General features: G+C 35.3%; 1 protein-coding gene across 4 annotated transcripts in view; it reads left to right on the forward strand.

Annotated features, from left to right (window-relative positions):
- The window catches only part of VPS13C (vacuolar protein sorting 13 homolog C), an 88,962-nt gene that overhangs the window by 27,345 nt on the left and 37,017 nt on the right, over nt 1-24,600 (forward strand). For all 4 annotated transcript variants that reach the window (XM_048081269.2, XM_048081266.2, XM_048081267.2 and 1 more), the window contains 28 exons: nt 568-685; nt 1,040-1,169; nt 1,548-1,626; nt 2,621-2,760; nt 3,293-3,446; nt 3,846-3,922; nt 4,096-4,155; nt 5,902-6,055; nt 7,667-7,783; nt 8,682-8,785; nt 9,064-9,231; nt 10,022-10,326; nt 10,622-10,769; nt 11,608-11,716; nt 12,123-12,253; nt 12,934-13,090; nt 13,875-13,954; nt 14,802-14,861; nt 16,036-16,201; nt 17,235-17,351; nt 17,914-18,017; nt 18,489-18,656; nt 19,099-19,403; nt 19,778-19,922; nt 21,066-21,222; nt 22,031-22,161; nt 23,156-23,325; nt 23,843-24,081. In XM_048081269.2, the coding sequence (XP_047937226.2) occupies nt 568-685; nt 1,040-1,169; nt 1,548-1,626; nt 2,621-2,760; nt 3,293-3,446; nt 3,846-3,922; nt 4,096-4,155; nt 5,902-6,055; nt 7,667-7,783; nt 8,682-8,785; nt 9,064-9,231; nt 10,022-10,326; nt 10,622-10,769; nt 11,608-11,716; nt 12,123-12,253; nt 12,934-13,090; nt 13,875-13,954; nt 14,802-14,861; nt 16,036-16,201; nt 17,235-17,351; nt 17,914-18,017; nt 18,489-18,656; nt 19,099-19,403; nt 19,778-19,922; nt 21,066-21,222; nt 22,031-22,161; nt 23,156-23,325; nt 23,843-24,081 (3,993 nt within the window). The remainder of the gene's footprint in view (nt 1-567; nt 686-1,039; nt 1,170-1,547; nt 1,627-2,620; nt 2,761-3,292; nt 3,447-3,845; nt 3,923-4,095; nt 4,156-5,901; nt 6,056-7,666; nt 7,784-8,681; nt 8,786-9,063; nt 9,232-10,021; nt 10,327-10,621; nt 10,770-11,607; nt 11,717-12,122; nt 12,254-12,933; nt 13,091-13,874; nt 13,955-14,801; nt 14,862-16,035; nt 16,202-17,234; nt 17,352-17,913; nt 18,018-18,488; nt 18,657-19,098; nt 19,404-19,777; nt 19,923-21,065; nt 21,223-22,030; nt 22,162-23,155; nt 23,326-23,842; nt 24,082-24,600) is intronic.

Here is a 24,600-nt window from a genome sequence, read left to right on the forward strand (position 1 = left end):
GGTTGATTAAGGATAATTGCCTGTAATTAGTAAAAATCTTTTTAAAGAAAGAAGGCAAACAAAAACCAGTAGTTACGTAAGAGGTTGTAATAGTCTGCTCTCAGGTATTCAGCTACAAAAAGTTTGCATGTTAATTTCTCTTAAAGCACCTGCTTGTTTTTTGTTTTGAGACTGGTGTATTATTTCTTTGCCAGTGAGCAACATAAATGCATAGGACTGTTAGGTTTTCCTTAATGCTCTGGCAAATGAACTAAAGTTGGCCGTAGTAATACTTAATTTGGACTCATATTTTGCAGTTAACAAAATGCTAGGTTACTTTTTAAAGATTTTATATTCAGATGTATCTTTTAGTGTAGAATTGGGTTAAGGCCGCTAAGTTAACATAGTGTTAAGGAATATTGAAAATCATTTAAAAGCTCTTAAAACAGTTCACCTAAATAGTTCTGGCTTCTTTTGTGAGTGGGTTCTTTTAAGTTTTCCTGGGAATGCCATTTGGTTACTCACAATGCATTAGATAGCGCAATTAGCAAGCAATCTTTTTCTTCTAAGTTGGTTGAATACTTGCAGGTGAAGACTGGAAGAAGGCTCATTTTCAACGTCCATCAACTTTGCATATATTACAGCCTATGGATATTCATGTACAGCTGGCAAAATCAATGGTGGAAAAAGATACCAGGATGGCAAAGTAATGTATTAATATTGAGAGGACTTCTTTAATTACTGTGTATTTAGAGAAAAGAAAAAAATATATATTTTCTGCAAGGGTTTAGTAACACATTAATGTAGGAGATAGTTAGCTTACTACTTCTTACAAACCCTTTCTTCTCTACTAATTCCCTGGTCACCTTCACTTGTTACTGACTAAAAAAAAAGTCATTAAAATGAGTCCAACACCTATTTTTTAATACAGATTCACAAGCTTCACTGTGATGCGATATGATATTTATATATTAGCATAGTTACTAGTAACATTTTAAATCAAGAGTTGATATGTACTGTGTTTTTTTTTTTCTTGGAGTGAATCAATTTTTTTTTTAAGGTTTAAAGTGTCAGGAGGGCTTCCTTTGGTACATATCAGACTCTCTGACAAGAAAATCAAGGCAATTTTTGATCTGATTGATAGCATTCCATTGCCTCAGAAGCCATCTGTGTCAATTGCAAGCACAAAGGTAAGCTGACAACAATTAATAAAAATGAAATTTAAAAAATAAGTAAGAAGACATGATCAAAGTGATTGTTTTAAGTGTGAATTCCTGCTAATGTCCTTTCTCTTTTTCAGTTAAAGTAAGAGATCTATTGTCCATCTGAGCTAGGCAGAGTGGTGCCAATACAACTTGATATCAGAATATGCTGGGCTTATTCAAACAAGGTTACCTGAGACTTTGTCACTGTCCCATTGGCTTCAGTATAAGTTATTGGAGAATCTCACATTTCTAAGAAATATGGGGAAGGCCACCTGAAAGATGCATAACCAGTGGAAAATATAACTGAACATACCATGTTACGTGAACTTTAAAATGATGGTTTCTTCTTTCTGCTCTATGTAGGTAGCAGTGATTCCCACAATTCCTGTTGTTGATAAAGGGTTACTTAAAACCCACCAGTTGTTAGCAGAAATAGTGTCAGGTAAGAAAACGTACATGCCCCTTAGTAAAAGTAGGCGGCCAACATTTATGGAATAACTTCACATTTCTAGGCTAGCATTGCCCTTAAAACATGTTATAAGGACACTAGGGATGAGTATGGTTGTCTCTAACTTCCACTGCATGAGTATTAAGATGCTGTTGTTACATCAGAATACGAAACTTATTTTTTTTTAAAAACAAAACCCCTTTTTTTGGAGATGAATTCATACTCTGCATAGCAACCTCTTGAAATATGAGTGAGATGTTAATAAAAACTGCATTCAGATGTTATTAGCAATCCAGTTTAATTATCCAAATGTCATGAGGCATCTTTTTAGGGAATTGAACTGATGAATGTGTTTGAGAATTAAATTACACTGATTTAGTCAAAAACTAATCTGCTGGTTCTGCTACTTGAAGAGTTTGAAGTCTAAGACATTGATTTGAAGGCAGGCATATGGAAAAGATAAATAACAAGGCTAAAGCACATGTACTTGCGTAAGCAACCAGCATGTGGCAGAAATACTGTTACAGACATCACAGATGTACTGTCCGAAATGTTTTACATTAGCAAAACTCTCCTTTTTCAGTAAATGCAGAGCTAGAATAGCAAATAGCAAATTAATTTATTCATATGGTGGATTTGAGTGTTTATTTTCATAGTTCTAGAGAGAAACTTGTACACTGGAATCGGGAAACTTGTTTTTTTTTGGAGTTTACTTTAGAACTGTTTTTCCCCTATATAGATTCTTTAATATCTAACGATACAGCCTAACTCTAGTTCTTTAACAGGGCTTTAATTTTTTTTTTCACTTTCCCACCTTCATCTAATGGGAAGAAAGCAATATAGATCTAAAAACTACTTGGTCGGGTCAGGTTTAAATAGTTTGTACAGTATGAAATGACATTGGAATGGGAAATAGAGCAGTAGATTTACCCCTGTTCATGGAAAAAGTTTATCCTTTACTAAGAAGGAGGTCATTTCTGTTCTGTAGACTCTGAAGAAGAATATTTTGATTTTGAAGAAAGTTCTGACCAAACTGACAGGACACTGATTAAAGGAGAAGAAATAAGAAATAAGGAGCCTGCTGAAGATGAACTGACAGATCTTCAGTTGAAGTTTGAAATTAAAGAGGTATGTCTCTGTAATTCTATCTTAATCTTCTATATAAAGACCACTTAAAATAACAAAACCCATTATTCTATTACAAGTGTTCTCCAAGCTTAATGGACACACACAACGTAGTCATTAAAGAAACAATACACATGTATATACATATTTCTAAGTGTATGTGTTATTTCTATTCATAAGATAGAAAGAAGTGTAAATAAAACAGTCTTCAATTGTGTGTATGAGTTGTGTGTTATGCACAAAAAACCATGTAAAAAGTCCATTCTTGCAACTAGTATTTTCTACCAAAAGTACTCCAGACACAATTTGACCAAGAGGAGAAAAAAAAAAAAAAAAAAAAAGCAATGGTAGAACAAAGCAAGTACCTGGGCAGGTTACTTACGAAGAGCAAGACTTGTAAGATCCACAAGATAGTTGTCTCCCACCGTCAGATATTCACAAGGCATTAATATTAGCACTCGTTCATTGTTCATTTGAGCAAAGAAAATACAATATGTGAACAGATGGCCTTACTGTGTATTTCTTGCTCATCCAGGTTTTGTTAGAGCTCACCAGGCAAAAAAAAACTGAAGAAACAGTACTTGTATTTGATGTAAAGCATCTTGGGACAGAGGCTACAGTCAAAACCTATAATTTAGCAGCTGTATCATATTTGAAGACAGTTAGCTTGGATTACTATGAAATTGGAGGTAAGGAAAGAGGAGTAAATAGCATATTTTCCGTAGTCTGAAAGTGTCTCTCTCCTGTCTTTTTGTGCTCACTAAAATTCAATTATTGTTCTAGTTGCATAGGCACAGTACTTATTATGCAATTTTCCATTGGAAGTGCTTGTGTCAGTTGTACAGTTGATAGTTTTTGACTGCCGTGTTAGTGCTTATTAGATAAATAAATAGCTTTGGATGGAGAAGGGAAACGGTCTTTATGTTTTAGACCTAACAAAGGGAAACTATTGATATATATCTGTCAGTGCAACATATTTTAACAAAGTGTACTGAAAGCTTATTTGTTCAAGGCACAAATTCCTTTGGTTCACTGAAAGAAGAAAAATTACTCTATTTTTTGTGTGTATTTTGTGTGTTATGTCACAGGTAAAAAGGCACCCCTTCATCTAATTAGTTCCTCAGATAAACCTGGCTTGGACCTTCTGAAGGTGGAATATATCAAGGTATAGATAAAGCTTTTCTAGAGGTTGACTTTTTTTTTTTTTTTTGGTTTAAACCTTTTCTGTACTTGATAAAGTCTTAAGCGTACTATTCAGAGAGTGGATTGTTTTGTATCTTCTAAAGAGCACAGTGGGTGGTTTGAATTAACAAGCTACATGCTAATCATTCATTTCAGGCTGACAGAAATGGTCCACATTTTCAGACAACTTTTGACAACACTGAACAGAAGATTGAAGTGAGTGCCTGCAGATTTTGTTTGCTTTCTTTTGGTTTGCTTGCTTAGAAGTGGGGAATTGATGGTGTTTTTTTGGCTTTCCTGTTTTTTTTTTATTTCTTCCTCTTGCACCAGGGGAGACGTAGAGATCCAAAGTACTTGAATTTTTTATACTCTTTGTTTGAGAGAGGTGTGTTAGTCTATTTCCTAACCATGGAGAAAAGCTGTCTAGTTATTAGCTCATGTGAATAAAATTAAAATAAAGTAAGAGTGCCGTATCTTCTCAAGCATTTGAAATAATAAAGTTCAAATGCCTGCCTTGGGGAATATGTATTAGTTCTAGAAGTTTTTCTGTTTCTTGTCAAATTCTTTGAGTGTTTCTATTGTGTGAGCTGTGTAATTAGCACTTTGGGTAAATTTCCATAGAAATCTAAATCCATTTGTGAGTGACATGTTTTTTTTTTTTTTTTTGGTGGGGAGGGGAGCGAGTTCTAATTCTTCACTCTGAAATACGATTAAGGAGTTTCTTGTGATACTGTTTTCCTCTCCATCACTTCTGTCATTCTCTAGAGCAAGAAATTAAAAACATCTTCCTCTACTGCAGTAATTTATAAGGCAGCATGTACCTACCTTGTTAAATTCTGACCGTTGTACTAATGGTATATTTCTGAGTCAGTTTTCATTCTAAGGAAAAATAGTATATTGAGTAACTCTGGAAATAAAAAAATGGGTTATTGGTTTTCATAATGTGATGAGCTATTACTAAAATAAGAAAAATATATGACATTTCTTTAAAAGACATCTTTCTCCCTTTCTTACTTTATTGCAAATATTTTGCCTGTTTTTTTCTGGCATAACAACTGAAATATTCCTGAATAGTTTTCAGTAAAATTGAGTAGTTTTGCAATTTCTACAGATTTCATCAGGGAAGTCCAGTTAATACTGGCATCTTTTTCCTAAGAAAAGGCTCTGAAAGCCACAGTGGAGGATGACAGTTTTATTCCACAGCTAGTGGAGTAGATACATATGCTGAATTGACTGACTTCACCCTATGGAAGAGTGCTGATATTTAGAGAAATCATCTTTCCCTACATGATTAGGTGTTGGCTTGTAGCTCTTTGGTAGGACTCGTGTTTGTAAGAATTGGATTTGAACTCTTTCTTTTTCCAATTTCAAGCCGATTCAAGTGGTAATAAGTTTTGCTAAAAAAAATAATATAAAAAAAATGAAACAACTGTGGGCAGTTTTCACCTTTTGGACTCCCTTAATGGATTTATTGAGAAATGGCTATCCTCAGTATCAACGTAACAGCCACCTGCCACTTACCTTTTTACTTTGTACTGGGTTATGGCATGAGCATGCAGGAGTCTGGGTTTGACAGAGCATAGTGCTTGAGAAGACTGAATCCTGGTTGAGGTTGAGTACCTAACTGCTAACTACCTTAATTCAGATGTGTCTCTCTGTTAGTCATAAATGAGTTTCCCCTCTTTTAATGCTTCTGAATTCATTTTGTCACTTTGCTTTTGGACTAACCAGGTAATAGCTTAACAGAGCTGTTGAGTTGTTGTCAGGTTCAGTTATTTTCTGAGTCTACCACTTTTCTGCTTTACAAAAAGCTTTTTTTCCTTTATAACTTGTTGCTGGTATAACACATGCAGCTTTTCTGTTTCTAAGGTAGCTATGCTCCGTAGGGTACTTTTGCACCTCAGTCCAGCTCTTCTACTTGTAAGCTGTGTTTTGTGATGAGCAATCTCATACTTTCAACAGGTAGCTTTTTCATCATTAAACATTCTGCTGCATACAGAAGCCCTTATGTCTGCTGTCAGTTTTCTAACGGCTGTTAGTCCATCTGCGGATGAAAGCAGTAGAGAGACATCAACTGAAGAAGAAAAGCAACGAGATGACATTAGATTAAAGAAAGGTACTCTTGTGTTTGTCAGAATGATGAGTCTGGGTGGATGTGTTGCATGCTGACCGAAGGATCAAATCCTAGAGAAACCTGATTAACTTTGTAAAGTGGGGTGAGAATCAAAGCTTATGATACAGTGGCTCTCCAGGCTGGAGGATTGATTTCAAAAAAGCAAACAAACAACAACAAACCCCACAAACGTTATGGTCACAAATAGTGTCTTCAGGTGAGCATTCTGTTCTTGTGTTTCACAGTTGATTTCACAAATCAACTTGAATTTCAGTACATGACATTTCTGTGAGGACTCAGAGTATGATCTTAGTGTTCATGGTAAAATAGAAGAAATAAATAGTACTTCGATAATTATGATATTGAACTAGGCAATTTAAGTATACTTGAGAAGAAGTAGTCAAGTGCTTTGCCAGCCTAATGAAAACGTTGCTTTTCCTAGAGCGCTGGAACAAAAAAATGTATTTGTCAAAACAATGGGCACCGAGGGGAGCAGCTGCACTTCTTTCAACACAAAGTGCAAAACTCAAGCATCACATGAACTGGAATTGAGGTGTTCAGCAAAGAATGGTCATAGAGTTGTTTTTAACTTGAAATGGCGTCGGTTTGACTGCAGACTGAGAAGCTGTTGCTGTTTAACAACATCCATAAACATTTAAGCTCTTGTATTAACACTTGCTACTCTTGGTTAGTGAAGGTGCAGACCATCAGTGAGGTCTGATGGTTTCTGGTTTATCCCTCATAGATCATTCTGGCAGTTGTGCTTGACTTCACCTTATTCTCCACAGCCTTAATACTTGCTCTCAGAAAACCTAGATGTTGGCTGCCTGAAAAAGGCTTTCAAGGTTTGCCATTTCTTATAAGGTGAAGTTTTCTGTTAATATCTAAGGATCTTGAAGTAGGACATTTGATAACCTGAAAAAACCAGTACTGAGAACCTGCTGAATTAATATTAAAAGTACTGTGCAATTATTCTCCTTACAACAGCATTTACCATTCATTTAAAAAAAATAAAGTATCAGTAGAGACTTAACAGTAGGTGGGAGTGGTATTAGACACAGATGAACAAGGAAATGCTGACATGTTTTATCAATAGAGTTGGCTTCAGAGGGAGTTTTCTTTCTCTAAGATCACAGAATCACAGAATTGTAGGGGTTGGAAGGGACCTCAAGAGATTATCGGGTCCAACTCCCCTGCCAAAGCAGGTTCCCTAGAGCAGGCTGCCCAGGTAGGTGTCCAGAGGGATCTTGAGTATCTCCAGAGAAGGAGACTCCACAACCTCCCTGGGCAGCCTGTTCCAGTGCTCCGTCACCCTCACCGTGAAGTTCTTTCACATGTTGGTGCGGAACTTCCTGTGCTCCATTTTGTGGCCATTGCCCCTTGTCCTGTCCCCACAAACCACTGAAAAGAGGTTGGCCAAATCCCTGTCTCCCACACAAGATAGAACGGTAGCAGTTACATACTAGTGGTGATGAAAGAAATGATAGGAAACAATACTGAATCATCTGAATGCCACAGTAACTAGACTAAAACAGCCCTCCAATGCTCTCAGGAGTTTGACTGAAAACATGCATGATGTGCCTTTAAAATACACCCTCTGTCTTTTTTTTTTAGTGACTAGACCTTCCAAGGATAAGGACATCTTTGCCTTCAAGCTTTTTGCCAAGCTGGATGCCTTCTGTTTAAATATTTGTGATGAAAAAAAGAACATTGCAGAGATCAAGATACAAGGTATTAAATTCTTTGTTAGCTGTACTAATCATGTATTTTGATTTCAAAGCAACTGCTGATAAATGAACTGAAAGGTAGTTAAGGTATAAATTTTCAGCACATGCTTTTTTCTCTTGTGCTTTGGAACAAATGTGGTTTGTAGTATTTTTTCCGAAGTCAGTCCTTTACTATGTCATAATGTTTTGGCCTCCATTTGGATAAACATAATCAACTACTCAGGTATTGAATTAGCATTCAAGTTTTGAAGGAATTTGATTATAAGTTACTTCTCATGTTGTGCTAGATTTTGTATTTTTTTTGGTGTGTGTGTACCTGAGTTATTTAATGCATCTTAAAACTGTTTCCTTTGGTTTTGAACTCCTAGGCTTTGTTCGGGTTTGTTGTTTTGGGTTGTGTTTCTTTATCCTCACCCCCAAACTTAAATTTCCAGAACTTAAAATGCTTTTCTTTAGGATGTGATTTAATGTGTTGCTAAAAACAAAAACAGAAACAAACAAGCAACAAAAAAGCCCACTCTCTCTCCCCCTTTTCTGATTTTGGGTAAATTGTGGTAGTTGGAAATTACTTCTAATTATCCTTACTTGGATACAAGGAGTCTAAAATGTAATAGAACTTGTAGTTCATATGCCCCTTGGTGAAGAGGCTGTAAATAACTTATTTTATTTGGAAACAAAAGAGAAAATCAAATTTTTTTTTGTATATATGCAAGCGTGTGTGGGTTTGTAATATTTGTTGAATTATTGCAAGATTAACAGCAGAATTGTTTGTAACAATGTAATTTGAGAATAATATGGTAAGACCTTTCCTCACCTCGCCTATTTGTGTTGTCCACCCTACCCTGAAAGTGAGTGCTGCTTCTGTTATGCACTGCTGCCATTTATTTTCTTATACTTTACAGGTCTTGACTCATCTCTTCTTGTTCAGCCAAGTCAAACTGAACTCTTTGCTCGACTTAAAGACATAATTGTCACAGATGTTGATTCAAGGACCCTTCATAAAAAGGTACAGGTATAGGATTTTAAGTCTTACTTGACTCTTCATTAATTTTGTGTGTACAAGTGAAATTTAATACACATTGTATTCTTTGAAATATTTGATTTCATGTAAATACCTGTTTCCCTGTAAACATGGTGAAGCATGGATGTCTAAACAGATGTTTTCTAAAAGGTCATATCTAATTAGTATATCTGATAGTCTGACAATATATTTAGTTTTATATTGTATTAAATACCTTCGTAGAAGCTACTGATGGCTGGAAGATACTATTTCTTTGTTTCTAGGCTGTATCTATAGTAGGAGATGAAGTTTTCAGTTTCAGTCTGACTTTATATCCATATGCTACTGAGGGAGAAGCCTATACTGATATGTCAAAAGTTGATGGTGCCATATCTTTGAGAGTCGGTTGTATTCAAATAGTATACCTTCACAAATTTCTCATGTCTCTGCTGGTAAGTCCTGCCGTTGTGTGACTTGTGCTGAATTCTTCAATTATTCCTCCCTGTTTGCAATCTCGGTATAAAGGTTAACTTAAGTATGTGAAAGAGAAAGGGTAGGCTTAATTTTCCTTATGTACTACTAATAAACTCAGATAAACAAACTGTAACTGGTTTGAATTTGAAAAACTACTACTCTGCCGGGGGTGCATTCTGAGTCTCCCTCTTCCCCACCGTGCTTTTAAGATATTCATGTTCTCACACCCACCTTCAGCAAAAAACTGAATTCGTTGCTCGTGCAAACATATCTGAGTTATAACTAGAGACAAAATTTTCTGCAAGGTTTGATGCTATGAGGACAGCAAATTAACCACTGTAAATCACTTATCCCTTTGTCAAATATTCTAGTACTGGCTTCTTTGGCTAAGCACTAGTGGGTTCTTTGCCACTTAGTACTGGCTTTAATAAGTATTAGCGTTCACTGGTGACAGAAGGGCTCTAAAAATAATGTGGGTCCCCAGAAGGTAATGAGATAAAAGACTGTTGCCATTAATGAAGGTGGAGAAGAAGACGGGTTCAAAAATCGCTTGATTGTACTTGTTAGTACATTTTTGACCATCTAACAGAGGTCGTGATAGAAAGTAGTCAGTTGTCTTGCCCCAGGGAAGAATTAACACAGGAGGCAGCATAACTTGTGGTTGATGTTGGTTGTGACTGGTGTTGTAAAATGAGAGAATAGTTGAGATTAAAAACAAAACTGTTTATAGCTCTATTTCTGCTTTCTCTTCAACTCTTTTTCTTCTAGACCTTCTTGAACAACTTTCAGACAGCTAAGGAGGCACTGAGTGCTGCTACAGTCCAAGCTGCAGAAAAGGCTGCTACCAGCGTAAAAGATCTGGCTCAAAGGAGCTTTCGACTTGCTATGGACATTCACATAAAAGCTCCAGTTATAGTCATTCCTCAGTCCTCAGTTTCCCTCAATGCTATAGTAATAGACCTTGGCTTGATTAAGGTTCAGAACCAGTTTAGCTTGGTGTCTCCAGAAGGTGGTTTGTTCCCTCCAGTCATTGACAAAATGGACGTGCAGCTGACAGAGCTGAAACTGTCTAGGTAAAGTGCATTGTACCATGTGTAATGTCTTAGCTAATTGTTAATATTATACTTAGATATTAATCTACTTGTTTAGAAGTCATGGTTCGTAACAGTCAAATATTTGGTGCTAGAATGCGAACCTGTTACCCTAGGGGCAAATAAACGAGCAGTAAAATAAGGTTCTGTTTTGCTCAGGAAGCTATGTATGTCTAAAGAGAGATTAAACTTGATATTTAAAGATACTTGAGTTGAAAATGTAACATGATAAACTTCTAACATCCCCCAACACTTTTTTTTTCTCCTTTGTTTTAAGAACCACTATGGAGACAGGTTTATCTCATCTGGACATTCAGATACTTCACCCTATTAATTTGAGCCTGTCTGTGAATCGAAATCTAGCTGCAGATTGGTTTCACAAATTGCCAGTATTGGAGATTACAGGGTATCTGGGTACAATGAATGTAAGTCTTGTGAAAAGAAGGTGGTGAGTAGCTCATGATACTTAACGTAAGACTAAGCTTTATGTTATTTCTGGGCACAAAAATGGAACAAACTGCAAGCTGTTAGTAGCTGTGGAGTGTTTTTTAGGGATGTCAACTGGATTTAACCTACCTTTGTAAATGGTGAAGTTTAAAAGTGTCATATAAAATATCCAGCCCCCCTGTGTCCATTTATTATGCTAAGAGAATAGAGAATTGAAAGGCATGTCAAGGAGTCTTGAATATTCCCTGCTATAAGGCAGGACCAACTTATATCAGATGTTGTTGTGTCTACTTCACTAAACGAGTCTATTTCAGTGCCTTTTAAAAGAAATGGTATCTTCTTGAGAAGAATTTAAATCTATGCTAATATTTGCCATAGTAACTCAGCTGTGTAACTTTCAATCTCCCTTGAATGATCTCACGATAGTCGTGTATTGTGGCAACATACTGGGGAAGAAATACCAGTTATCTCTTGGCAAAACTGGAAATAAAATGCCATGAGGTAGCATGTCATTCATAGGAAAGTATTGAAAACATAGATACTCTAAAGGCTGCGTTATATATTGATACAGCTTTAAGAAGTCATAACTTTCTTTAACCTCATAGTCCTTCAACTGTAAGTAGTCAGAAGATTTTCATTGTTACTTTACTTAAAGGATGATACTGCTGACAAAACAGCTGTAGCTAAGCTCCTTTAATCTTGCCAGACAATAATGGTCTGCTTTGATAGCTAGTTATAACTTTAAAGAACAGTTTTTTTTTTTTTTTTTTTTTTTTTTTTTTTCCCACCTGAGAACTTTGATCTGCAATTTTGTAGGTTGCGGTAGGTCAAGAGGATTTGAATGTCTTCCTCAAAGTGCTGACAGAAAACCTTGGTGAAGCAGAAGATAAACAAGCTCATGCAAAACCAGTACTGCAAGAGGAAGGTGAGAGATAAAATTTGTCTTAGATATTAAGTTAGCATTCAAGAACAACGAAAATCATGTGTTATATGGAAAGCAGACTTAGATCTGAGTATGATGTGCAAGTAAAAACTCATCTCCTTAATTTTGCAAGGATAGTGTTCATGCTTCAAAATATTGCAAGACAGAGTTTGGTGGTTGTGGGAGCTAAAAAGTAATGGAGGTGACAAGGTATTGAGATGGCAGTGTCCTTGTTGCCAGAATATTTCTACTTTCTTTTCCTGTTCTGAAGTTAAAGGCTCTGTTTGTGGAAATGTTGCTAACTCAGGTGAATTTAAGCCATTTAAATGAATAAAAGAATTGGATCTGTTTCTTGACCTAAACGAATGTTAGCAAATTGGGGAGTTAACCACTTTATTGAATGCTGCAGGTAAAACCAAAGAAATGGAGAAATCTGTTTTGACACAGGATAAGAGTGTTCCAGGAGTGCTGTCTGAAAAGAGGAAAGGAGCATTAAATGAAGATGCAATCAATATGCTGCTTAATTTTGAAATCAAAGAGGTACATATCTGTAATAAACTTGTTACTGGTTCTAGTATTCAAATCTGTTTATCAGAAGAAGTGGGCTGTAATTATTAGTTATTTAAAGAAGGGGGTAATAACTGATGAAAAGAAATTAAAATAACTGAAAACCTAGATTCTTCAGTCTAGAAGGGTATACAGAATGCTACCTTTATTTAGCTGTTTTCATTTGTCTGTGTTATGTGAGTTTGTATGTATAGAGGGCTTGACATGTCACAGGGAAAAACAAACTTTGTTTTAGATGTTCTGCTCTCATGTAGCCTTACACGAGGCGTATGGTTCTTAAAGCAACAAAATGGCTCTAGTAGCAAAATAGGTAAGGTATAATTAATGTTTTTCCTGTAGGGATACAAGACTGAAGGTGAGTTTATAGGTGAAATACAGGGAAAATGCACAAGCAGCTGAGTAACAAAGATATTTATGGATAGGAAATTATCCAAGTATATCTTTTCTCTGAAGATAGATGTCTGTGTGAACAGAAGGGGAAAAATATTTACAAACTGGTGTTATAGATTTCGTTTGTACAAAAAAGCAAAATGTCTAGACTAATAACACTTTTGAAGTCTAGCTGAAGAGAGAATGTCCGCTTATAACTGCATTCTGTGCTCTCTGAACAGTTTTACTGAAATAGTGAACTCAATTCCTTTCCTATATTCAAGGTAGTAATAACCTTGATGAAGCAGGTTCAGAAGGAGAGGTATCCATTACATATTCTAAATGTGCTACAGCTTGGAACTAAAACTAAAATCAGAGATCATGAATTGACCGCAGCAGCATATCTGAAAAAAATTGCTATGAGGTGCACTGAAATAACTGGTAAGTATTCTACGTAAAATAGTAAGTATAGTGCATACTGTCAAATTCTGTGGTAAGGTGATATGGTACAAAACAAAAAAAAAATCGAAACAAAACAGAAAAGGGAGATTACGTGCCAAGTTAATTTAATGATCCTTCTCTCTATAGTTCAGATTCCGTTTAAGTGTTTCATGTGATAAGAAGTTCTACTGCTGTTGCTAGAGTTAGCTTGAATAGTTAGTTGCCTACTTAGAATCATTCCTGTGAAGTATTCTTTCTGTTCAGCATGTTTTGATGAACAGTTACTAAGTTGTAACAACTTCAGACTTCTTAATCTGTGCTTTATTACTACTTCTGGCAGCATTGGAAATCCAGAATATTTCCTTTATTTGTGAGGTAACAATTTAAAGTGGTACTCAAGTGATAACAGAAATAGCCGTGTATTTAAAGTAGAAAAGTATGTTACAGAATATATAAATAAAGACAGGAATGTAAAACTATGGGTAGGAGTGCAATTAACTTTCCAGTTCTGAATCTTCTTGCAGGACCGTGCTAAGTTTATTTCGACTAGTTTAATTAAATGGATTGATTCAATTGACAATTAAAAAAATAGTAATCGTGGATATAGCATTTCACAGGGTAATGCTTGATCTGCAGCTTCTCTATGAAAAGAGGTGTTTCCTTTCGTAGTTTCAGCAAGAGTAGTATATAATTGAGAACTAGAACAGGGGCATTCCATGGGTGGAAGAAAACTTGTGAATGGAAATACTTTCCATTACTAACTAGATTATTTCTTGATTTGCAGACTCAAATGGAGATCCTCTTTGTATTATTAATTCTTCAAGTAAGACAGATGAACATCTTCTGAAAATGGAATACATTAAGGTTTCAATACCTTTTTAGCTAAGATTATTTGTGGACTAAAATAAGGCTTCCATACTTACCCTGTGAGAGATGGTTTGTGGGTTTTTTTTTTTGCTTGTTTGTTTTAAAACCTGTAGGACTTGCATCTAAAACTGGCTGAGGCTTTCTCTCAAGTAGCCGTTTTTCAACTTACATCTCATTTTACTCTCTGATGCATCCATATAGTGCTTGCTTCGTAAGTCAACCTACCTACTGAAATCACTGTGTAAGCTAAATGTGTGCATTCTTCTCTGTAAAGAATACGGAGTAGTACCTTTGTGAAACTTAATAGGTGAGATAGTCTTTGCCTATTCAAGTGAGGCCTTTATAGGGGTTAAAAACATTTGAGGAGTAATAAGTTGGTAGATGGCTCTTGAGATTTATTTAAAGAAAAAAAAAAAAGCCTTTCAGAAAGGATGTAAAGGCTTGGGCATCTCATAGGTCTCAGGACCAGTGGGATATTGTTATTAAAATTTTGTCATTAATGTTAAGAGTAGAGAAAAACAACTTAATTGGTTCTGACAGAGTACTAAGCATGGATTGATCCAGTTTAAATTGATTGTACATAAGAGAAGATATTGTACCTAAGCAGTTGAACTTATGCAAAGTAGATGCAATAAAATGTTGCTTGGAGCATTGTGAGTACCTATTCTTTTGCCTGAATAGTGTATTTTAAAAAGAGAGAACTCTTTTCCTAAGGGTTCATTGCTTTCCTCTGTTTTCTTTTACAGTGGTAGTAATTCTTGTGTGTGTAGAGAAATAATTCAATTCTTTCTATTAATTGAATAGAAATTGACTGTATGCTTAGGCTTTTTTTTTCCTCCTTCAGGCTGATGCAGACGGACCTAATTTTGTTACTACTTACAGAAGCACCAAACAGAGCATTAATGTAAGTAGAGGATGCATTTCATAACTTTAAGCTTCTCAAGTGGTAACATCTGTATGAACCTGTTAATTACTTACTGAAGAGAACAAGCCCTGTTATTCTGATCATTAAAACATACTACTTTATATTTCATTACTTCAAAGAGAAATGGAGGAAAAAAATTATTTAAAAAAGAAAAAGTAGTAGTATTTAGCACTGATTAGTTAATTATTTTTCTAATAGAAGCTGTAGATTTTTAGCTAGTTAAAGTATGTAAGGACATTATTTTTTAACTGTAGCATATGGGGGGTGTGTGTGTGTTCCTCCTTGCCCCAAATGATAAACTCGGCAGCATGTAAAATGCAAGCCGTGCATTGCAGAGCTTGAAAGTTCCTAACAGTGAAATTGAGATGAGGTGAAACATCTTATGAGCATGTGACATATTCACTTAATGCTTTTTACTTTTCCTGAAAGCAACTGTCTACGTGTAGTTTTCCATAACTTGTGACTTCTAAAGTAAGCAGGCCTTGGTAATTGTTGCTTTTAAAAATGTTTTCCTTTAAAGCAGTCATGGTAGGTTGAGCTTGCTTCTTGATAGCCCTATGGAGAATTTGACATCACTGATCTACTTTACTGAGAGTCAAAAATGCTGACATCCTTTAACATATCAGTAAAACTAGCATTTTCAGAGAGTTGCTTTCAGCTACAAAAAGATGACTAGCTGATGGTACTTCTCAGTAAGTAGTACTGGCCAGAGTAGTTGCTGTTCATGTACTTTCTGTTCTGATTGCAAATTTTGAATCTTGTGTTTTTGTGGGTGGGTTTTTTCTTCTTTTTTTTTTTCTTAATCATACCTACTAAAATATTTCTGTGTGGTTCTGAAGATGTGATCCAAAGAGGTCTGTAGTCTGCAATGAAATGCAACAGAACTAAGAGCTTACTGAAAAAGCACATCTACATTAAATAGCAATTTTGAGACATGCACAGTACTTCTGTAGCTGTTGTAGTGTTCTCTTCCATGGCTCCTTCATCTACTCCAAAGTTTCTATATGTTGTTAAGCTGAAGGAGGTAGAAAAGGGGATATGCATGTGAAAGAGCAAGACTTTGAATTGTGACGATATCTCTGTGTTCATATGCAATCACTTGGTACTATATATTAAATGACAACATTACCGTGTTTCCTTGCCCTTATTTTAGGTCATCTTTTCAAGTTTGGATCTAGTACTTCACACAGAGGCTTTACTTTCCATCATGAGTTTTCTCACATTCAGTGTTCCATCAAGTGCTCCTCCCAGTACTGAGAAAGCATCAGACCATAAGCCCCGAATAGAAGAACAAGAAAAAGGAAGTGCTCTCAGACCAGGTAATGTCATTATGAAGTCCATGCTTTTGTTGCATGGCAGCATATAACCTTTGTTTTCGAAGGATACCATTTCAAGTGACAGCACTGCAGCCTGTTCGGTGAAAAACAAGATATGCACAATTGTATGTGGAGAGAAAATGATCTTATTTAAAAAAGCCCAAAACATTGCTCCGTATAATGTTAGTATTTGAAGAGGCCAGATGTCCTTGCTTAATTCTACAAATCCTCCTTACACCATATGTGATTTTACTAAATAGTAGACTGAAGTGGAACAAATAATGTTGCAGTAAACAGTACCAAGGCCTTCCCAAAACATCAGTGTTATGACTTTGTTGTTCTCCAGTCTGCAGGCTTTAAGAGTGCTGACACTGATAAAAATAGGTGTTCCTGAGCCATGGGGAAGCTAAGTTAAGTTCTGAACTCAAGGATCTCTCAGTCTTCTGGTTATTTTAAAAATTGGTATCTGTAACCTTGAAGTAGTATAAATTTTTATATGTAGACTCCTGAAGGGTGTTTTGTCAGGGCTTCTGTAGTTGATTACTCTGTACTGTTTGGGAGACACAAGGTTTTCTAATATGTTGGGATCAAGCTTCTAGTGGTTGGTTGTTGTATTTGAATTTTGGCAGCACCTTCAGTTTGGCTGCAGAAATGTTTTTCCTCATTAATTAAACCTAAATTGGCAGTGCTACTCCATGCAGAAAAGAACATTTAGCATGTGAGATAGTGTTTGAGACTGTATTCAGTATGCTGTTGCATTAAAAAACAGATATTGAGGGTAAAAAAGAACATATTGTCCTGATTGTTGTTTGCGTGTGTTCATTGATGACTGTTCTTGTGCCAGAAAATAACCATGTTTTAATTAAAAAAAAAAAAAAGTTGCTTTAATGTCATATCTAACTAGCATTAATTTTAGAGAATAACTGCAAAATGTTTTTTGAATCATATATGTACAACACACAAATACTGTAGTATGTGGTTTAGAACAATTGAGTTATGATGGTGATCTTGCATATCACTTGGTTTTCCCATCCAGTGTCTGGTAATGCAACCCATGATGATATCTGTGAGTTAAAACTCACTGCAAAGCTAAATTCATTCAGCATTTCAGTGTGCGATCAGACTTGTAGAATTGCAGACATTAGAATACAAGGTAAGTTTTATTTATTTATTTAATTCGACTAATTAATTGTCAGAAATATTATTTACCTTTGCACACTTCTGAAAGACTAATGTGTGCACTACATATGTGTCTTGTAACACTTCCTTAAATATGCTTTAATTATATAATATCATTGCAGTTAACAGTTTTAATATCCAAAATGCTTGCAAGGGAAGAAAATGTGAAAATATTTTCTTTGAAAAAAGAAGGCAATTGCTTTCTAAGTGCAGTAAAATAAGAAGAAATGAAAACACAATTTGATATATAGCATAAGCTTAAGTTTTTGAAGAGATAGATTGATCTTAGGTAGTGTCAGGATTATTTTTTTTAACTGTAGTCTTAAAGTCAATTGAGCTTGGATTTTTCGTATGTAGGAAGGTCAGGACTTCTGCACTGGGCTTAGCATCAGTTGTTACATAGCAGAAAATTTAAATTCTAAGTTATTCTTATTTTATTTGTATTCAGTAATAATATTTCTTTCTTAGATAAACTATTTAGTTAATAAATGCTTTTTAATAAGTTGCTGTCTTCTTTTTTTTTTATCTCAAATCAGGAATGGATGCATCTGTAGCTGTGAAAACTAAAAAGATTAAAGTATTCTCCAGACTTGAGGACATTGTGATTACAAATGTTGATCCAAAAACAATTCATAAAAAGGTGATGTGTTGCACAGATTAGAAACAGACTAAAGCACCCCTTTCTTCAAGCTATTAAATGAAAGTGCTCTAGTTGATTTGGTCTGATGTATGTATGCATTATAGTAAGTATGATGTAATGCATCAAATATTAGGCAGAATTTCATTACTTTATTTCAGGGAAGCAAAGCATGCTTCCATTCATTATTTAATTGTTTTTAATCATGTTTCAGTCGTGTTTTCATTGATGCTTTAATTCTGATGAGTAGCGTGGATTAAATATAAATCGAACTACGGATAATCAAATGAGATGAAACATACCCTGAAGTAGCTAACTTAATTTCTTTTTGTGCCTAGCATATGTGTGTCCAAGTACTGCTGGTAAATTGCTGTTGATTTGTTTGTGGAAATATTACTTGTCTGATACCTTAAGCAATAATTTTATCACAGATTACTGTCTGGGAATTTTAACTATATGGACTTCATCTTCTAGGCTGTCTCCATAATGGGAGATGAAGTATTTAGATTTCAAATGTCGCTTTATCCAGATGCTACTGCAGGTGAAGCCTATGCTGATATGTCAAGGGTGGATGGTAAAATGTCTCTGAAAGTGGGCTGCATCCAAATAATTTACCTACATAAGTTCTTTATGTCTCTCTTGGTAAGACACTAGTTTCACTTCTCTTCTTGACAGTAGGAGTTTTTTCTTAAAAAAAAAAAAACAAAACACAAGTTTATTCAGCTGTGTCTGACCACTGCCTTGTGGTGAGCTGATCTACAAGCATGCAGAAGTATTTTGATGAAGAAACGCCCTTAAAAGTTGCACTGTTTTATAGAGGAATAACAAATAAGGGCAAGGATAAAAAAAAAGCGAATAGGGAATCTAATCGATAGCTTTAGTATCTTCAAAATGAAGTAAATGGTGTCTTTCCATATGTTTTTTATTCCTTTTTCTTTTTTGAAACTTTCATGGTTGAATCAAACGTTTTGTATTTCTGACACAGAAAAACTATTTCTCTTAATTTTGTTTTGCTTCAAATTTACCTTTTTTTTGAGGCTTATTTGCTCTTGCAGTTCTCATCTTTTTGACTTCTTTCCAACAGAACTTCCTAAACAACTTCCAAACGGCCCAAGAAGCCCTGAATGCAGTGACAGTCCAGGCGGCGGAAATGGCTGCTTCTAGCATGAAAGACTTCGCTAAAAAGAGTTTTCGTCTCTTAATGGATATCAACTTGAAAGCTCCAGTTATAGTTATTCCTGAATCTTCAACTTCCTGTAATGCTTTGATAGCTGATCTTGGCTTAATCAGAGTTCAGAATGAATTTAAGCTGGTGTCTTCAGATGAATCTTCTCTTCCTCCAGTCATTGACAACATGGATGTACAATTAACTCATTTGAAATTATCAAGGTATACATAGGGTTGCCTTCTGCCCTGAGAAATATTTTGCTGAGAAAACAGGTCCATATTCCATATGCAGCTGCTCTATTACTTAAAGATTAGGGCCAACGGAAATGTTCAAAAAAACAAGCACCATCAAAACAAAACACCATAGGCTTAAGAATGCATTTAGGTAGGGATATCTATTCATAATCTTTTAAAACTTCTTGGAAAGAAAAGAATGATAGGAGAGTAACTGAAGCACTTACGTGCAAACCTGGGCCTACGTGCATGTATATACACATTATTATCAAAGACCCATAATTCTGCTAGATGATCATTATATTATTTGGGTTCTACAGCTATTAATATCTTTCCTGTATTGCTTATATCATCTTTTGTAGGTGCATTTTATTCACAGATTCTCAAACAGATTCTGAAATTCTGTGTCCTGTGAGTTTGACTTTACTGGTCCAGAGAAATTTAGCAGCAACTTGGTATCATAAAGCCCCAACAATTGGAATCAAAGGGGACCTAAAACCAATGCAGGTAATATCATGGCAAATCAGAGCTAGAATGAAAGCTATAATTATTCTTGGAATAGTATTAAGCCTAGTTACCAAACTTGTAGACTCATTACAATTTGTATTCTTTACAGAATGTTAACGCTTAAGCCTGACAGTCCCATTCATAGATGTGCTAGTTTTGGTATTGTATGATGAATAGTTCTGGTAGTTGCATGCAAATGAAATAGTCTGTTTTTATGGGGGAGAAGGGAGTCTGTCTGCAGCCATCATTTGAATTAATAGCAAAGTCAGTAAGGTTTATCTGTTGAGTTAGTATTTAGTATCTAGATTACTAATGTTTCAAATTGTTTATAATAATCAGTTATTTGAGTGTTCAGTAGTCTTAGTGGAAGTTAAAAGGGTAGGAGTAGGTCTCTGAGGCAGTAGTTCAAAATGATGCTTGATGACTTCTCAGGCAAAGGAGTTTACTTTCTCTTTTCCTGTGTTGACCGTAAAGATTTAGGTGGGTAGAAATGGACTGCAAGGCATATTAATTGTATATCAGACTAATTTCATTCCTCTGTCTGCCTTGAAGTCAGGTGTAGCACCGGTGAAGCACAGAGGAATATAATACTGAAGGAGTACCATTTAAAAAAAAATGGATATGGAGAAACTAACATATTACGTATTTTTGGCTAAGTGACTGTATCTTGCCACTTTTTTTATTGCTTATTTTTTATGACCCTGCAATGTTATAAATGTATTGAGATTCATTAACTCTTTAGAGACTTACTGAATGACAGTTGCTTCCGTGTATACAACGAAATAGTGATTTTTATGTTATCTGTCTGTTTCTGGATTACTGATTTGTTAAGAAGCATTTATGTTTATCAATTATTGTATTTCTGCAGCTAAAGAGCCTTTAAAAGACCAGAAAATATTTAACACAGTTCTTATTGTAACACCTGTTCATAACAAGCAACTAATCATATTTTAGAAGTGGTCCACCCGTTTCTACTCAAGTTTAGGATGTTTTGAGCAGGATTATTTTGACTGACTGACATGCTTATGGTGGAATCAGTATGTTGTTTTTTCTAAACATTTGCTTACTATTGACAAAGGTAGGGTTCTGCACTGGAAGGAGATAACATCACCACGAATAGATTGTGGGTTTGTCACTTTACAGATTGCACTCAGTGAAGATGATCTAACTGTTGTCATGAAAATTTTACTTGAGAATCTTGGAGGGGCTTCTTCCCAGCCAAATACTCTGCAACAAAGCGTTGAAGGTACCCAGATGGTTAACAAAGGGAAAGTTTCAAATGAATCTGATTTCTCTGAGGGTATGTTAAATTCTGTAGCTATATAGATATATGGAGAGGACTATTTGCAATTCCAACATGTTATTCTGAAATACTTCAGTGTAAATAAATTGTTTTTCTTAATGGTTATGAATGAGTTTATGAAAAATTACAAATAAGAATGTGTGCACATACCAAAAACATTGCGATGCAAGCTGTTGATAGTCAAAAATTTTATAGCTGTTTCTTGCAGTTAATATTTTATAGGGTGGTATTCTTCAGCCTGTATCAGAAGCTGAAATTGCGGGTTTAAAAAAGATAAAACCCAAGCCAAAAAGCTTCCCCAGAATGTTAATGAACAATTATGAAAATCCAGGATAATATCTTTTTAATATTTAAAGAGCATATTAATGTAAACGGTATGTGTTTCTAGCTGAAATATAGTTAAGTTTGCCAATTTTTTTGTTCAAAGCATAATGTTCTCAATGTCAAAAAGTTTTTCAACCAATAGTTGAAAGCTATACTATGAAAAGAATCTAGAAGGAAGAGTAATGCAAATTCTGGTATTGCTACTTTATGTAGTTGACTAAAAGAGGAACAGCCACAGTAAATTAATGACAACTTTAAAAAAAGTACTTAAACCACTCAAAGCATGGTGATTTTAACATCTATTGAAGAGAACAAAGTGCTATTGAGTATATAACTGTGAGTTGTCCAGAGTAGTCATCCTAACTTTTCCTCTTTCTCTGACTCTTTGATCTTAACTAAAAAAACAGAACTCAAACCCAGAAAACTGTCCCCAAGCTTAGTATTCTAAAGAAATGTAAAAGTATTTTCTTTTTATCAACAGACCCTCTTCTTGCTTTGGGACAAAAAAGTTTTTCTACAGTTGAGTCTTCTGCAGAACGTTATGAAACACTTAAATTTGACTTTAATTTTGAGTCACTTTCAGTAATTCTCTACAATAGAGATATGAATCAGGTTTGTGACAAAGCTTTTATTATACTGCTGGGGTGGGGAAGTTTGCACATGGACAGAACTCAAGATAGTAAAATAAAATATTTCATTTGTTGTCTTGACCTTGTTATGCTTGCCTTATGGATCTTAGGCAATTTATCCTTCAACCTGGAGACTCTGAGCATAGAATGGCCTTAATTTGAAGAATGTCAGTGCACTTCTAAAACTCACACATTTAAAAAAAAATATTAAATAACCAATCAAAACAACCCACCATCTCTTTTGGTCATTCAAGACTTAATTCCAGTTATCCAACCTAAAAAACGAAAATTTGGAAGTACGAATTGCTAGTCTCCGTGATACTAGTTCAGTGCATGATGCCTGTATCGTTAGTAAGCAGCTGCAGTATGTACATGATCCATACTTCCCTCTTACATAGCCCTGAGTGTGAGCCATTAACAAACACTGTGAAAAAGTCAAACTGTGCTGAAAACAGAAGAGAAATGTATAATGCTGCCTTATAATCATGATTTCATAGGCTTTGTCTAGATATGAAGGTTCTTACTTTTTACACCTTGGTACCTAGTGAATGGGTGGTAGCTTTGCGTTTAAAGTGACTGTAATACAGGAATTTGCAGTGGATGTATTTTGAAAAGTTCATGAGCATCACCAGGAAGAAATGCACTAATGTGATGTGATTTAAATGCCTTGTTTATATCCTTTCTATTTAATGCTGAGGTTCTGGTTGTAAATGGAGTTAGTGTGATGGGAATGGAGGGATTCTCTGGTGGGAGGTTCAGAGTCAAGTGAAATATCGTTCGGTCATGCATTCTGAACAACTGCTAGAAATGATGTGTACTTCAGTTACTTGCTTTGACTAATTTGTGTGGTTGAAGGACTCAGGACATCAACAGGCTTCTTCCATTTGCAGATTTTAATGCACATCTGTGTGACTAGCCTCATGAGAAGTGTGCTTACTACTTTGTTCTGTACTAAGTAATTTTACTGCTTTATGTAGAAGTCCCCGCTTTTGCTGCATAGTGACAGATTACGCCTTGGTGAGCTCCGACTGCATCTCATGGCATCGTCAGGCAAGGTGTTTTCCAATGGCTCAATGGATATAAATGTTAAGCTTAAGGCATGTACACTAGATGATCTCAGGGAAGGAATTCAGAATGTGACAGCAAGGTAAGTATGAGTGCATCAGAAATGAAAAAGTCCATGCAGTTTATGAGGAAGACTGTTTCATAGATCTATACTTTGCTTCACATGGCACTGATAGAATGTAGTAGGGCTGTCAGTTGTGCTATGCACTAGAGCAATTAGTGATGTATTTTTAATAATGTTAAACAGGTTTCTTCAAACTATATGTTGGTTTATGAGGTAATACAAAAAATACCTGGGAGGCTTGAGTATTACAGTCAACCGTGGTGAAGAGATGAGTAGAGTGCAACCAGCCTCAGTTAGAGAGTTCTAGGTACTGATTATTACACGCTGCACGTGTAATTCCTAAATTGTAGGACACAGTTAAAATAGAAATTATTCCTGTGTTAGAGAAATGTCCGTATTCTCATTTCTCTGCAGAAAATGTTGATTGCTTATTTAGTAATTCTTTTATAAATGACAAATGATATTATGTATCCTATTTTTTCTATATTAATGTATTATGCTATTAGAAATAATTGTCGCTAAACTTCTTTTCCAGAATGATAGACAAGAAATATGACACAAATGACAGTTCTATGATAGATATAAGATACAAACAGGATCAAAATGAAACTCAAGTTGTTGCCATCCTTGACAAGCTGTACATATGTGCCAGTATGGAGTTTTTGTTGACGGTAGCGGATTTCTTCGTTAACTCAATGCCGGCATCTTCAGCTGAAAAATCTACACAGCTCCATTTAAAGCACGTTGCTTCTGGGAAATCCAAACCAGAAACAGGTCTGTAAAACTGCCTTCTTTCCCCTTTCTTTTTACAGACTTCATATTAGAAATAACTCATCCAAAAGTGTTCAAGTGCTTATCTTGCTATCAGACTTATACATTATGAAGAACAAATACAATTTAAATTGTCCATAGGTTACTGCTGTATTAAGTAACCAGGTTGTGCTCTACAACAGAACTAAATACTGAAAGTCATCCCGCTAAATAGTATTTTTACTCATCTTATTTACTCTTACTTATTTCTGCAAAGGAAGCAAGACAGACCATGTGAATAGTAGTTAAGAAAGTAAAAAGAACAACTTGCTCCTCAGATGTGAGTGGCAAAGAGTGTCTTATCTATCTGCAAGCTAGGAATTTTGAAACTGTATGTTGGTATTTCAAGGACAATAACTGTATGTTATTGTTTCAAAGATATGGAAAACTAAGTTTTTGATGAAGGCAACTTTTCTCTTTTTGGTTAAAGACTGAAGGTATGGTATGATGAAACAAGGGCACAAAAGACCACTTTTGAGTTGA

The sequence above is a fragment of the Anser cygnoides genome, chromosome 11, assembly GCF_040182565.1.
Source record: "Anser cygnoides isolate HZ-2024a breed goose chromosome 11, Taihu_goose_T2T_genome, whole genome shotgun sequence".
Lineage (NCBI taxonomy): Eukaryota > Metazoa > Chordata > Aves > Anseriformes > Anatidae > Anser > Anser cygnoides.